At 48.2% G+C, this 13,296-nt stretch overlaps 2 protein-coding genes across 2 annotated transcripts in view; one reads left to right on the forward strand and one right to left on the reverse strand.

Annotated features, from left to right (window-relative positions):
- The first annotated feature begins 330 nt into the window (after positions 1–330).
- LOC135812040 (piercer of microtubule wall 1 protein-like) lies at positions 331–6,740 on the forward strand. Its single transcript, XM_065325353.1, has 5 exons — positions 331–978; positions 3,486–3,597; positions 4,648–4,723; positions 5,573–5,639; positions 6,599–6,740. The coding sequence occupies exons 1-5, from the start codon at positions 970–972 to the stop codon at positions 6,674–6,676; spliced, it is 342 nt and encodes a 113-aa protein (XP_065181425.1). The 5' UTR covers positions 331–969; the 3' UTR covers positions 6,677–6,740.
- Positions 6,741–7,099: 359 nt separating this feature from the next.
- The window catches only part of LOC135812039 (uncharacterized), a 42,594-nt gene continuing 36,397 nt past the window's right edge, over positions 7,100–13,296 (reverse strand). Inside the window, exons 30-33 of the mRNA XM_065325352.1 lie at positions 13,150–13,225; positions 12,293–12,392; positions 11,397–11,533; positions 7,100–7,544 (exon numbers count right to left, since the gene is read on the reverse strand). Of these exons, the coding sequence (XP_065181424.1) occupies positions 7,506–7,544; positions 11,397–11,533; positions 12,293–12,392; positions 13,150–13,225 (352 nt within the window). The 3' untranslated portion in view covers positions 7,100–7,505. The remainder of the gene's footprint in view (positions 7,545–11,396; positions 11,534–12,292; positions 12,393–13,149; positions 13,226–13,296) is intronic.

The raw sequence follows: 13,296 nt of genomic DNA on the forward strand, positions 1-13,296 counted from the left end.
TCATAGTCGGCCCGGAAGGCCTCGTGTCGCCTCCCGGGTCTATACGACTCCCTGGTAACACTAAGTCTTGTGGGACAGTTTGATGCATAATGACTAATGTCATGTCATGCATGGCGCAGGATCGCCATGGAAACTCTAAATCCTGGGATACGGCGTTACTGCGCAACAAGAAAAGCCGATTTTGAAACGCGATAGCCAGAGAATGCTCGTGCAGCTCTTTGCTGGCGACCCGGCCATCGTAGAGCAGGTAGATCCACAGTACAGTCAGTACTCTGTAGCAGCACGTACCGCTACTTGTTCTGAGCCTGTACTAGGCTGTAGTCCTTTGCCTCTTGATTTTAGAATCTGATAAGAGTGAGACTCAGAGGAGTGCTGAGATAGTCCTTCGCGTATGTGTGTTTCATAATAATTATTGTGAAGTTCGTTATCGTTCACATTGACCAGGTGCTCTTTACTGTTGGTAAACTGCAGTATTATTTGTTGGACTCGTGTCTAGTCTTACTGCGGGCTAGCAGATTTGGAGTCGGAGCGCTATCTCTTTGAGATAATTATTATTGATTTGTCCTCAAGGATACAACACGTAGGCTGGTACTAGTCGCTTGTGCTGAGTCTCTCATTTCAAGTCGACACTGGTCAAACATCAAATACTGTACTGTAGCAACTGTCGACCTTTCACGGTGGTGGGAGGTACGGTAGATGTGCTGACGATTCGACAGTCTGCGAGAAACGTGTTTGCAAGCGCTGGTGTTATGTGTGTGAACCACGAAGAAATAATCACCCTTGAGTTCTACCAGGCGAAAGATTTTTCACCCCCTGCCCTGAGAGCATAGAGGTGAAACGCAAAGTTAGTTTCTGTACAGCAGTCATTAGCAGCAGAACCACCTGTAGGACTTAGCCTTCAGCAGCGGAGCAGCACGGTCGGGTGAAGACACACTTCCAGTCGGTGTTTGGCTGCGCAACGCAACGACCATGTCGTCGGTAAGCTTGTGCCTGCCTGGCTGATTTCTGTATTCTCTTTAGCCTGCCCGAACTACAGTCGTCCGAATCATTGACCAAGAGGGCATGGGTAGTCAGCTGAATAACATGTAACGCCGGAGTAAAATGTCATTTTTCAGCTGCAGAAATTATAAGTAGGAGAAATATCCCTTTCGGTGCGCGATAAGTATTTCAATGGGCAGATATACATGTATCTTTCATGTACTGTCGCGGACATGGAAATCCGGTCGACTTACTGGGGCCTGCGCCCTCAGCGTGTACAGAATGCTGCGTACAGGGCACATGTTGATCCGATGCGACTAGCGAGCTGCAGCGCATAAAATGTATTACGTGTACCGCTTATCCACGGCTAGCTGCATGGCCAGCACCCTGGGGCCGCTAGACGTGCCACCGGATTTCCATGTCCACAACAGTATAAACCTCAAGGTGCACATCACTACAGCAGCAATTTAATATAGCGCACACACACACACACACACACACACACACACACACACACACACACACACACACACACACACACACACACACACACACACACATGCAACTAGGGCAGAAAAGCAGCTTGTTCCACTGACTTCTTGCCATCGTTTCCGAACCCTGGGCTGGGGCTGCTGCGAGCCCAGTTGGTCTACACTAATGTCTGTTGACGTATTCGAATTTTCATGTACTGCAGTCTATGCACTAGGCCTTGGCGGATAATGCTCGAAAAGGTGGCGGATTCTGCTCGAAAAGCAATGAAATTGGCAGAACCATACAAACTTTATGGCGGGCAATTCCTCGAATTCTGCTCCATTTCTTTATCCACATACCAAACATGCATAAAATTACCAGAAAATGTACCGAATTCTGCCAATTCTTCTGCCGGCATTATCCGCCAAGGCCTCCTATGCACAGTTGAGTCACCATGACTACATTGGTATGCAGTGCTTGGTGAAGTCCTAGCCTGCTAGTTCTTCGGGGCGCCGCTCTCTTCCGTTCTTCTGCGCCCGACAGAGGTTTTTGTTGGCTGTGCGCCAGTGCTCTCAAACCACATATTTCAGGAAGCCAGCATGAAGCATTGCGTTCTGAGATACTGTCCAGGGGAATACCTCAGAGTACAATCAAAGACATTAGTAGTCACTGGACATGTACACTGTATATACATGTACACGTACACTCTATATTACTTTTTTATTTTTTTATTTATTTTTTATACACGTACCCTGTACGACAGAACTGTTTCGTCCAGTTTGTGCACTCGTCAGCGCAGCACAGAGGAAATGAGGCCAAACCTTGTAGCAATGAAGAATAAATTTTCCAAAGCCAGATTTAAACCAGGCCCGAACGTACCTTGCCAGAGTGCTCAAACTGACAAGTCAGTGAGCTCTGCATAACGCATACACTTTACACTGTATAATATGTACACTGTATCTGATGCCAGCCCTGCACAGTGGTATGACATCTTGTAGCAACAGAAAGTCAAGAATGGCGGAACTGCCAGGTTCCTATAAATCCATAGAACGGCCGGCCTATGCCATGCACATGTATCTTATCATGCAGTACTGTCGGCCACCGGAGAACGGAGCGCCAAAGAACAAACAGACCAGGGTTTCACCCAGCGCAGCATACCAGTGTATACACGGCGACTCAACTGTGCGTAAACTGTAGTAGAGTAAAACCTGTGACTAAGGACCACCCCTTGGGGCCGCCGGAGAGAGCGGTCTTTAGTGGCAGGCGGTCCTTAGTTAGAGGTTTGCACTGTACAACCGTAATAATTATAATGAATGTGAGACCGTGCCTGGCGAAGTGATCTTTAGTACCGGGCTGGTCGCTAGTCATGGTGGTCTTTAGTTACAGGTTTTACTGTAGTACCAGGCTGGTCGCTAGTCATGGTGGTCTTTAGTTACAGGTTTTACTGTAGTACCAGGCTGGTCGCTAGTCATGGTGGTCTTTAGTTACACGTTTTACTCTACATGAGAATAATAACAGTGTAGACTAGGAGGCTGACTCCCTAACCTAGTTCTTCTGCACCCGACAATACTGTAGTGTTGTGCTGGTGTATCAGGGGATTCATTGCACACCGTTTAAAATCATCCTCTTGTGATTTTTTTAAATGTTATCACCAAAGACAAGAGGCAGTTTTTCAGTGCCTGCTCTAGGATTTCAAGCCAACCGGGTACAAGTGTACCTGGCACAACAGTCTTCCAACCGGGTCAGAGGCGGGTACATTCAAGTGCTGCCAGTCTACTGCATTTGCAGCAGGGAGCTGAAAATAGTGTAGGACACCCTGATGTACGATGTGTGTGTACCATTTATGTGTTCCCAACCCGGTCACAAGTGACCCGATGTTCTTTTGCCAAATGGGTCCGAGTTCCCCCAACCGGGTCGCTGACCCGGCTGACCCGGCTCTGGAGCAGACACTGGCCGTATTTCTATTAAGAATTGGGCCGGGCAACCCACTGCATTATGATCTTTTCATTTTTGCTCTATTTGTGGCATGTTCCTAGGGAGATAGTGCCACACCTGCCACCTCCGTCGCTAAGTCATCACATGGAACGGAGAAAACGTCGGATGTCTACTCCGTTGATCCGAAACTGCCGGAACGCTTCAATAATCCCGGTATGCATCATGTGTATGTGTGTGTGTGTGTGTGTGTGTGTGTGTGTGTGTGTGTGTGTGTGCTTGTGCCGGTGTATGTGTGTATGGATGGATGTATTTTGTGTTTGTTTGTGGGGCAGGGGGGGGGGGGGAGGGGGTGTCCTATATGAGAACAGGTAATAGCTATATTGAGAGATCGTGTGAAAGTGGGACTATTTTGTCACAAGATAACGGTCGGGATACTTGTCATGGCTTAGCACGCAGATGCCGATTGTTCAGCTGGCTGTGTTTCTCACCAAATTGCTCAGCCTGTTGTTAGGCTGCTGTGCAAAATGTAGCAGCCAAATGCTGTTGATGATAATAGTAGGGCCCTGAAGATTGAATAGGCTGGACTTTTATCATAATATATTATACCAGATTTCCATATGCACACGGTGGTGCCAACACAGTATTCTTTATCCACTGACGATGTTGTTCAGAACAACGAAACGTCTGGAGAAGTATCGTAAAAATTTCTATCGTTATTAAATGTTATCAAATATACCACTCTTTGGTCTAGAAAGAATACTTTTTGATATTACAATGAGAGTGAATAATCAACGGCTTGTCCACCAACTCTTTGACAGTGCAGCTTATTGAAATCCATTTGGGTAAGGCAAGTATGCGCCGCGCGTTGCGCAGCCCTAGACATGCGAACGCTGGGCTGCGAAATGGTGCAAGGCGCAAACTTGACTCCCGCGACCGGATGTCATTGAGCAGCACTGGAAGATATGCATGGAAAAGAGGATGCATTGAGTGTTTTTCTGTGTCGAAAATCTGCAGGCTTCTAGTTTTGCGCTGTTTGTGTATTTTTTGGTATTTGGTATTGATTTATTTGAATTCGGTATCTCAACAGTACAATGTACAACTTGGGAAGATCCGAATGACATAGATACATAAACATAAAAGTGGAGTAGCTGCTACAGCTGATCATGTATTCTGTGAATGACTTGCGTGGTTTCCTGCGTGCACGTCTGGCAATGCGTGTGTGTGGCAATGCGTGTGTGTGGTATATTGTCTGTACGGCCGTAGATTGGTTTGAGGGCTACGGTGTCAAAGCCGACAAGCAACATCCAATGTACCGCACCACCACGGCCAGCACCTACGGGTAAGTGATGTCACTGTACACCATGCGCATTCATGGTGGACTGAATAACCATGACAACAAGCCTTACAACCAGGTGGGGTGCCCAGACATCTAGAAACAGCAGCAACGGTATCAGCAGTGACAGCAGCAGCACCAGCACCAGAATCAACATGACCACCACTAGCATCACACGTTTTCACAACCACCACCACCACTACTACCACCACCACCGCCAGAACCACCACCACCACCCCCACAACCACCACCAGAACCGCCACCACCACCACCAACACCATCACTATGACCACCACCAAAGCTGCAGCAATAAAAAAAATTATTCTTGTAATAATTGAAGTATTTAAATAACCGACGAGGAGACAACAGTCGTAAAATAGCAATGAAAAATATCAATTGTGCACTCATAACCATGTATAAACAATTAAAATGAAACAATTCCAGAACGTTTTCGTGTGACTATCATCAGTGGAACAACTGATGATGGTCACACGAAAACGTTTTTTTTACATGGTTTTGAGTGCACAATTGATATTTTTCATTGCTAATAATTGAAGTAAAAATTATAACATGGGGCATTTGGGCCCAATTTTACGAAACCATTTCCCAGATGAGTGGGTCTGTCTATAAATAATTATTGTGAGTCTGTACTTCCTCGTGCAATGCTAATTTACTCATGTTGTGCCTGTGTGTCCATATGGTGTGTGCATGGTGTTTGCATATGTGTCCATGGTGTGTCCATGGTGTGTGTCCATGGAGTGTGTCCATGGTGTGTGCATGGTGTGTGTCCATGGTGTTTGCATGGTCTTTCCGCACCTTGTCTTGTGTTCGCCAACGTGTGCGTACGGCGTACAGGGCAAGGCCACCGTGCGCTCATACGATGCCCACCAAGTTCCGAGGCAAGTCTCAGAAGTTCTCAGAGGTGAGATGACAAAACCGTGATGTTCTGACAAACCCGTATCTCCCCGATTATAAGTCGCACTCGATTATACGTCGCACCCCCTTTTCAGGTGTGAGCCATATTGTTTCAATATAGTCGCGTAGGTAGGATGTCACACTCTACTACAAGTCACATCCCTTCCTTTGCCCTTGAGGTGAACTGTAAACAGGTGCGACTTATATCCGGGGAAATACGCTAGGGTCCAGACTGTGATGTTGCATTGTACACCCTGGTGCTTTGAAGCTAGCAGCAGTCCTGCGGTTGAGCATGCATTGCTCTTGTTGACCCAGGGAATGGGAGTATCTTGGGAGATGCTGACGTCTTGGAATGTGAAATGATGCGAGTGGGGCCCTTCGGTTCCACGCCGCTTTGTGCACGCTTGCACAATCATGGTGCTGCGCTTTGTGCACATTTGCACAGTCATGGTGTTGCTGGACCGGGCCGTGTATCCATAGACCACTGCAGTGTCTGCTCTAGGATTTCAAACCAACCGGGTACACGTGTACAGTCGGACCTCGCTTATCCCCGGGTCCATCGCCATCCTGAAGAAAAATGTTTACCGATCACAGCACCATACATACATACAGTATGTGTGTTCGATTATCCGGTTCCCTCGTCTATCCGGATATTTTTGTGGATAATGATGTGTGCGGTTATGCGAGGAGGTCTGACTCTACCTGGCACCTGGTCAGAGTCGGGGCCTGTTCAAGTGCTGCTACTGTACGCAAGTGGTATTTTAATACCAAAATATTGTACACTAGTATGGAATCGTGCGGGTCTGTCACTGAATTCCTCTCCAACATTAATGTGTTTTTTTTTCTTCTTCATGGCCTGGCACTGTATGTGTGTTCCTGGTGTATGTGTTGTGCATGTTTCGTGTTTCTGCACTGCTAAGGTTAACACCCTGAGTGTTGTATTCTGTGTTTGATCACGATGTGCAGCATCTAGGCCGCGCGGGTATGTACCGTAACGACTCTCTTCACACGACGGTTGACAAGAAGTACTGTGATAAGACATGATGATGGTGGATCAGAATCATCAGCCGCAGCAGCACAGTCGGATAAATGATCCATGCTCCTTTGACTTTCTGCCCACCTGCTTTGCACATCTGCTCGTATCATCTCCGTGTGCAGTAACAACAGCATGATACACATTAACGAGTTTCGTCAGTAGAGCTGATCACGCAGTAGTGTATATTATATCAGAGTATAAACATTGATCAGGTGTAACATTGGAATGAAATTTCCTACCTTTTTTCGTTATTGTTGTTGCTGTAAAGTCCGTCTTGAGATCAAAATAATAACTGCTATACACACATTAATGTTATGCTTCACCGGATTGTTTTACATTCTATGCTAGCGCGGCCTACTCTCTACCAGTACCTACAATATAATGTACCTGCTTAGTGTGAGCAAAAGACAATTCAAGAAATCTCAAGAAGGCATGGGAGCAAACAGCTTGGTTGTGTGGAGTGAAGGAATGCAGGCGAGCTCACGTGCAATACGAAGTTTTGAAATATTCTAAAAGAAAGTGCTCTCGTTTGACGACACCTCCTGGCATACTTACTAGGCTAGTCGTCTACTGAATATGGTTACTATTACAACTATACAACTAGAAGTGTTCCTCTATATTCCATAATTATAAGAGAATCGTGGTTGCATGCTAAACTCGACCAATGTGCCACAAAACCATGCTAGCTAGCAGCTACTGGAAGACTGTAGATAGCAGTCATGTTCGCCTCTGAGAGCATTATGCACAGAATCATGTACAATCACCCACATGCAATACGGTTGGCAGCAGGCCGGTTGACGTGAAGTAATCCGTGTCCAGGTTTAATGTGGTGCATCATCACAGAAGTGACACAGCTTCACCACCCGGTACATTGTTCTGTAGGCAAAATTTCAAGCAAGAAAGATCCCTAAAGTAAAAAAAAGTAAAACTGTTAGCGCGCTTTACTTTTCAACGGATTTCAATGTCCTTGGATTTCCTATCCAAAAGGATATAGACAATTCTAGAAACAGAAACTTGGCATTATGAATGTAGGAAGTTCTGGCCAGATAATTTCGAACTCGTGGATAAGTAGGGACATGTGATCGAATCCATGTGTTCAATGCATTCTAGGTTGCTAACATAACAAACCAGACCAGACACGGTATGGACTCATGATTGTATGTAGGTGTGAACAAGTTAGTTTCTGGCAATGTTGTGGTGTTTGGTTTCCGCCCAACATTGTCGATCTGCATGTTTGCACTAGCGTGCAGCTGAACCAACGCAGCCGAACCAACGTGCCTTGCAATGCTTTGCTAGGCTTTTCTTTCACTGTATCTTTTTGGTCACATATAATACCGTACACTTTTCTTACTCAACAGAATCTTAGAACGAAGAAGGAACGGTCGGTTGTTGTCTTTGGCGGTGTGTCGGATCATAGTGCATGCTACTAGGCGCCATTCGGTTACAGCACTTTTTGGTGCCGAAACCCGGGACTCAGGAGTTTGTGTTGTAACTCGGATTAGTCGGGCGAATTGGGTAGCAGTGCGAGATGGCCAAAGTCGAATGCTTCTTGAGACCGTTCCGCGGGGGTCGGGACGACCTGAGCGAATTCTGGGCGAAGTTCTCAGTTGTCGCGGACTTGCAGAAGTGGGACTCGGACGAAAAGAAGATGGCGAATCTACCGCTCTATCTCGAGGGTGAGGCGTTCACCGTGTGGAACGAGATGGCGGCAGCGGATAAGAAGAAGCCGGCCGATGTGAAAGCGAAGCTGACCGCCGCTTTTGGGATGGCACCGGATCAAGCATACTCGATGTTTACGTCCAGGATCTTGCGAGGAGACGAGTCGGTGGACAACTTCGCAGCGGACTTGAAGAGGCTTCTCACCTTGTCTGGTGAGCAGGTTGATGCTGATGGGAAGAATAAAATAGTGATCGGGCAGTTTCTCTCCGGGCTCCCCTCTCAGTTTGCGAAGGAGCTCCGTATGAGTGGAAAAACGGGCACCATCGACGATTGCGTGGAGTACGTCAGGCGGCTTAGAAGCGTGGAACGATCGATGAAGCCCGGTGTGGCAGCAGTGAGCTACGGTGCTCTAGACGATCGGGCTCCATCAGGCTCTTCCAGGATGACCGCTGCAGCAGGTGTAGGTCGCGACTCCGCAAGACGTGTCCTGTGTTACAAGTGTGGTCAAGTTGGCCACTTCAAGCGGAACTGCCCTGCGAGCACGAGTAGTGGTACCGGTAGCCACAAGCAAGCCAAACACAGTCAGCTGACGTGTTTATTCTGCGACGAGGCTGGGCATATGATGAGAGATTGTGCGGAGTTCAAGGCCTTCAAGCAGAAGAAGCAGCGGGGTGGGAGTGCAGCCGCTGCTCCTGTGCACTCTGGTGATCATGGTGACTCCAAGGTGTTATGCCTGAGCAGTGGAGGTGACAGTCTGCCACGGATCTTTGTGGACATCAAACGGTCCGGCGGTCCAAGCAAGCGTGTAGTAGCTGCTGTGGACACCTGTGCATCCCGCTCCCTTGTAGCTAGCGCCCTGGCAACCGACCTAGCTTTGGATATCAGGCCTACGTCATCGACAATTAATGCGATCGATGGCAGTCCGGTGGATGTCCGTGGCGTCGTGGAGTGTACAATCTCACGGCTGGATAGTGCTGTGGTTCGCCTACGTGAGACCGAGACTGACATGCTGGTGGTGGACGACCTGTCTGTCGTGGAGGCTGATGTGCTGATTGGAGTTAACAGCATCGCGACTTTGGGTGGTGTGCATATGCAGTATGACGCAGGAGAACTGGTGGGGGTTGTATTCGGGACCGTCAGTGCTGCATGCCCATTGGTGCTGGCGTCGAGCACCCCAGATGAGCATCCATCACGCCCCGAGTCGGAAGCACGAGCCGTCGCTGAAGACTTTCACCACGCGGACGTGGAGAAGCTCAGCAATGGCGATTTTGTGCTGCGGGCATCAGATATGATCCTCCGGTGGAGTACGGCTGACAAGGCGTGGGAGGTGCAGTGGCAATGGGCGGACAAGACGGAGCCGACTACGTGCATCGGGTCAGGCCTTGGAGAGTACCCACGATCCAAGCTCTCCAAGGAGCAGGAACAGCTATTTGGAGATGAGGTTGAAAAATGGCTCGGCAACGGCTGGCTAGTGAACCATGGTGAGCCGAGATGTGTGCTGCCTCTGCTCGCTGCTACGCAGGAGCATAAGGCATCAACGCCAGTTCGGCCCTGCCTCGACTACCGGCTCCTCAACCAGAAGCTGACGTCGCACCCTGGCACCGACGCTCCGGCACGTGTGCGAGACCTCGTAAACGAAGAGCTCTCCCGGAACGACACAGAGAGCGTGATCGAAGGAGCAGAGTACAGCGTAGGGGATGCGGTGCTGTTACGTCGGCCTTCCCGGAGCCGCAAATGCCTGGCACCGTACGAGCCTGGGTGGCGCATCGTTCGCGTTGTGTCGCCGTCGACAGTTGTCATCACCCGGGCTGCCTATCCACACTCAGCGGAGAAGATTGTCAACGTGGAGATCATCAAGAGGGATGTCGCCCGTGACTTGGCCCAATCAACAGCGCTGATGGACGACAGTGCAGCGGCTACAGATGGTGGTTATCTGTACCAGCCAGCATCAGTGCTGCCAGGCCCTGAGCCCAACATTGGGGATGGCGGCATTCGCATGTCCCTGCGAGACAGATCTGCCATTAGGCCACCGCAGCGCTATGGCTCCTGAAACTGTACGTGTGCCGTGTTATCAGTCTAGCTTGGCGCGTGCTTAGTTAGGAGCAAGCTAGCAAATGCAAGACCCATTACGCATTTTGCTGTTCTCTTGTTTAGCTGTTGGTGGAGTGTTGTTCTTTTCTTTGGAGAACCTTAGTTCTACGTTTTAGTGCAAGTTCCCTGTTTTGTTGTGTTACCAGGGGGGAATGTGTGATCGAATCCATGTGTTCAATGCATTCTAGGTTGCTAACATAACAAACCAGACCAGACACGGTATGGACTCATGATTGTATGTAGGTGTGAACAAGTTAGTTTCTGGCAATGTTGTGGTGTTTGGTTTCCGCCCAACATTGTCGATCTGCATGTTTGCACTAGCGTGCAGCTGAACCAACGCAGCCGAACCAACGTGCCTTGCAATGCTTTGCTAGGCTTTTCTTTCACTGTATCTTTTTGGTCACATATAATACCGTACACTTTTCTTACTCAACAGAATCTTAGAACGAAGAAGGAACGGTCGGTTGTTGTCTTTGGCGGTGTGTCGGATCATAGTGCATGCTACTAGGCGCCATTCGGTTACAGACACGTTCGAGTGTATAGGGTAGCGTGTGCAGTGCAAGAGCTGTGTATCGCCTGGCGATGTTTTATTTTCAAGAGTACCCATTAAGTTTCGCAATTGAGTCGATTCACCGTCTACCAAACACAAATCCTCATCATCTCTGCTCTCCCTTGGCCATTTCTCACAAATAACAACTCTCTGGAAAGCTATTGATGGCAGCTATGCACTCGTAGAAACTACAACAAGCGCCATTCGTGTGTGCCGCATCGTGACGAAGAGGTCTTCCTGAAGACGTAAAGCCCTCATTTGTAACGATCCGACAATATTTGAGCGTGTGGCGGAATATTTAGTGATCGCCTATTGCATCGATCCACGTGGATTGCATCGATCCACGTGGATCGATATTTGAATGGCTGGTAGTGAGACGGTTAAAAGAGTAAAATGAACACCATGACACAACACACTGGCCTACTCACCTTTTCGAAGCGCATGAAGCGGTGCGGCACTTCCACAGTCGAATCACCCCTGGCAACCCGGATGTAACCGCGGCGGTTCGCTGACACACCGACCAGATGAACCTCTTGCCCAGTCAGGAATATTGGCTCTCCAAACTCTGCCAGGTCACAAAAGCAGCAAGTTCCAAAAAACAAGGGTTGCATCGAACAACGAAAGAAAACATGCCGCTACGTGATACACGTTTAACATACAGAACAACAAGGGTAATCAAGAGTGTTGAGCACTGTCAGCACACTGGGTGCATCCTCCGGTGTGTAACATACAAGTACATGTATCCATAGGAGGCACTAGAAATTAGGTGCATGTACATCTCGGAGCTGCAGGCCTGTCAGATTGCACTGGTCTTGTTTCGCGCTCGTCGTTTACGTATGATACCTTGCAACTGTGGGTGAATGCTGTGCATAGGATTAAAACTTTCCCACAATTGTGGTTGGAATAAAAATAAAATTCTATCCGGGTAGCACGGGTACCTAGTTAATTTTGGATATAGCTTAGACGGTGAGTGTATGCTTGCACTACATAGCAAGTGTACAGTCAGCACGTAGGCGTGCTTTTTATATGCACCAATGTGAAAATACCGTACTCCAACTACCCGGCCGGGTTCTCAGGAGCAAACTGCTACCCAAATGACCGCTCTAATTACGGGTAGCAGGGTTTCCAACGTACCTGATGACAACCCCGCTGCCCTGCCCCATGATTTTGAGGCCCAGAGAAGAGAGATACGAGTATATTCTGTGATGGCATCCGGTGAATGGCAAGTTGCAATGCATAGAGCAGGTTCAGGCAGACATAGTCAAATTATTATTGGAGCAGTGATGTTGGACTAAAGGAAAGAAAAAAAAGGTGTGTCACTCACCTGGGTAGTTCGTAGCCATCTTTCTTGCCTGCGGGAATCCAACCTTGACATTGCCCACGACAGTGTACGGACGTGTTTTCGGCAATGGTGGAGGTGAGAACTACAGAGAGAGAGAGAGAGAGAGAGAGAGAGAGAGAGAGAGAGAGAGAGAGAGAGAGAGAGAGAGAGAGAGAGAGAGACAAATAGAGAGAGATAGGGAGAGATAGGGAGAGATAGAGATGGGGGAAACGGAAGCCGGTGAACACAGGTGGCATACGCATACGCACAAAGTCACAAAATCGAGTCGCCTGATGACTGAATCGTGCAAGAAACCCGGAGTTGCGACATTCTCGGTAAGCCTCCTGTGTGCCTTCTGCGTGCACACACGATCACGTATGTGATTTCTTGCAATTCTACTTGCCCACTATCAGATATGCGTTTAGGTGCTTCCCTTGATGAGGCCTGGGAGAAGAATAAGGTCATTGTGAATATTGGAAACATGACTCCATTACCTGCTGAACTGCCCACTAGCATCAACTGATCAGCTGTGCGCCACATGGCACTCTAGCCTCGTTTACTTTAGTTCTCCCAATCCTCTTCCCCGCCCTGGTATAACTATGTGTTACCTTCCGACATGCTTGGCTTGCACCGTTCATCTAACTAAAATCAGCCTGTAAGTAATGTGCAGGAGATGATGCAACAGTATACGTTTTCATATGAGTATCAATTCAGTTCGTAAAACTAGAGTTACGAAAAAAGCAACTGCTCGTCATTCTATCTGTGCAGGAGATGAAAGATTTTTAAAGAAACCAAAATCTGAATATGTAGCAGAGAGCAGCGATACACAAGTACTGTTCACTGTATCAGAGAGTACTTACACCGTCAGCCGAGTGTAGACATGTGGCAGAGTCATGCTCCACTGCCGGCATGGATATCGTGGTACACTCAGACACACTGCAATATAGTTATGCACAGACAAACGAGAGACAGACAGGTGGATTAACAAACAGACAGACGGACAGATA

Source organism: Sycon ciliatum, chromosome 3 (genome assembly GCF_964019385.1).
Source record: "Sycon ciliatum chromosome 3, ocSycCili1.1, whole genome shotgun sequence".
NCBI lineage: Eukaryota > Metazoa > Porifera > Calcarea > Leucosolenida > Sycettidae > Sycon > Sycon ciliatum.

Coding starts and splice junctions, on each gene's coding strand:
- LOC135812040 (XM_065325353.1), top strand. Junction 3,598..4,647: donor GGAACGCTTCAATAATCCCG/GTATGCATCATG, acceptor GTACGGCCGTAG/ATTGGTTTGAGGGCTACGGT. Junction 4,724..5,572: donor ACCACGGCCAGCACCTACGG/GTAAGTGATGTC, acceptor TACGGCGTACAG/GGCAAGGCCACCGTGCGCTC.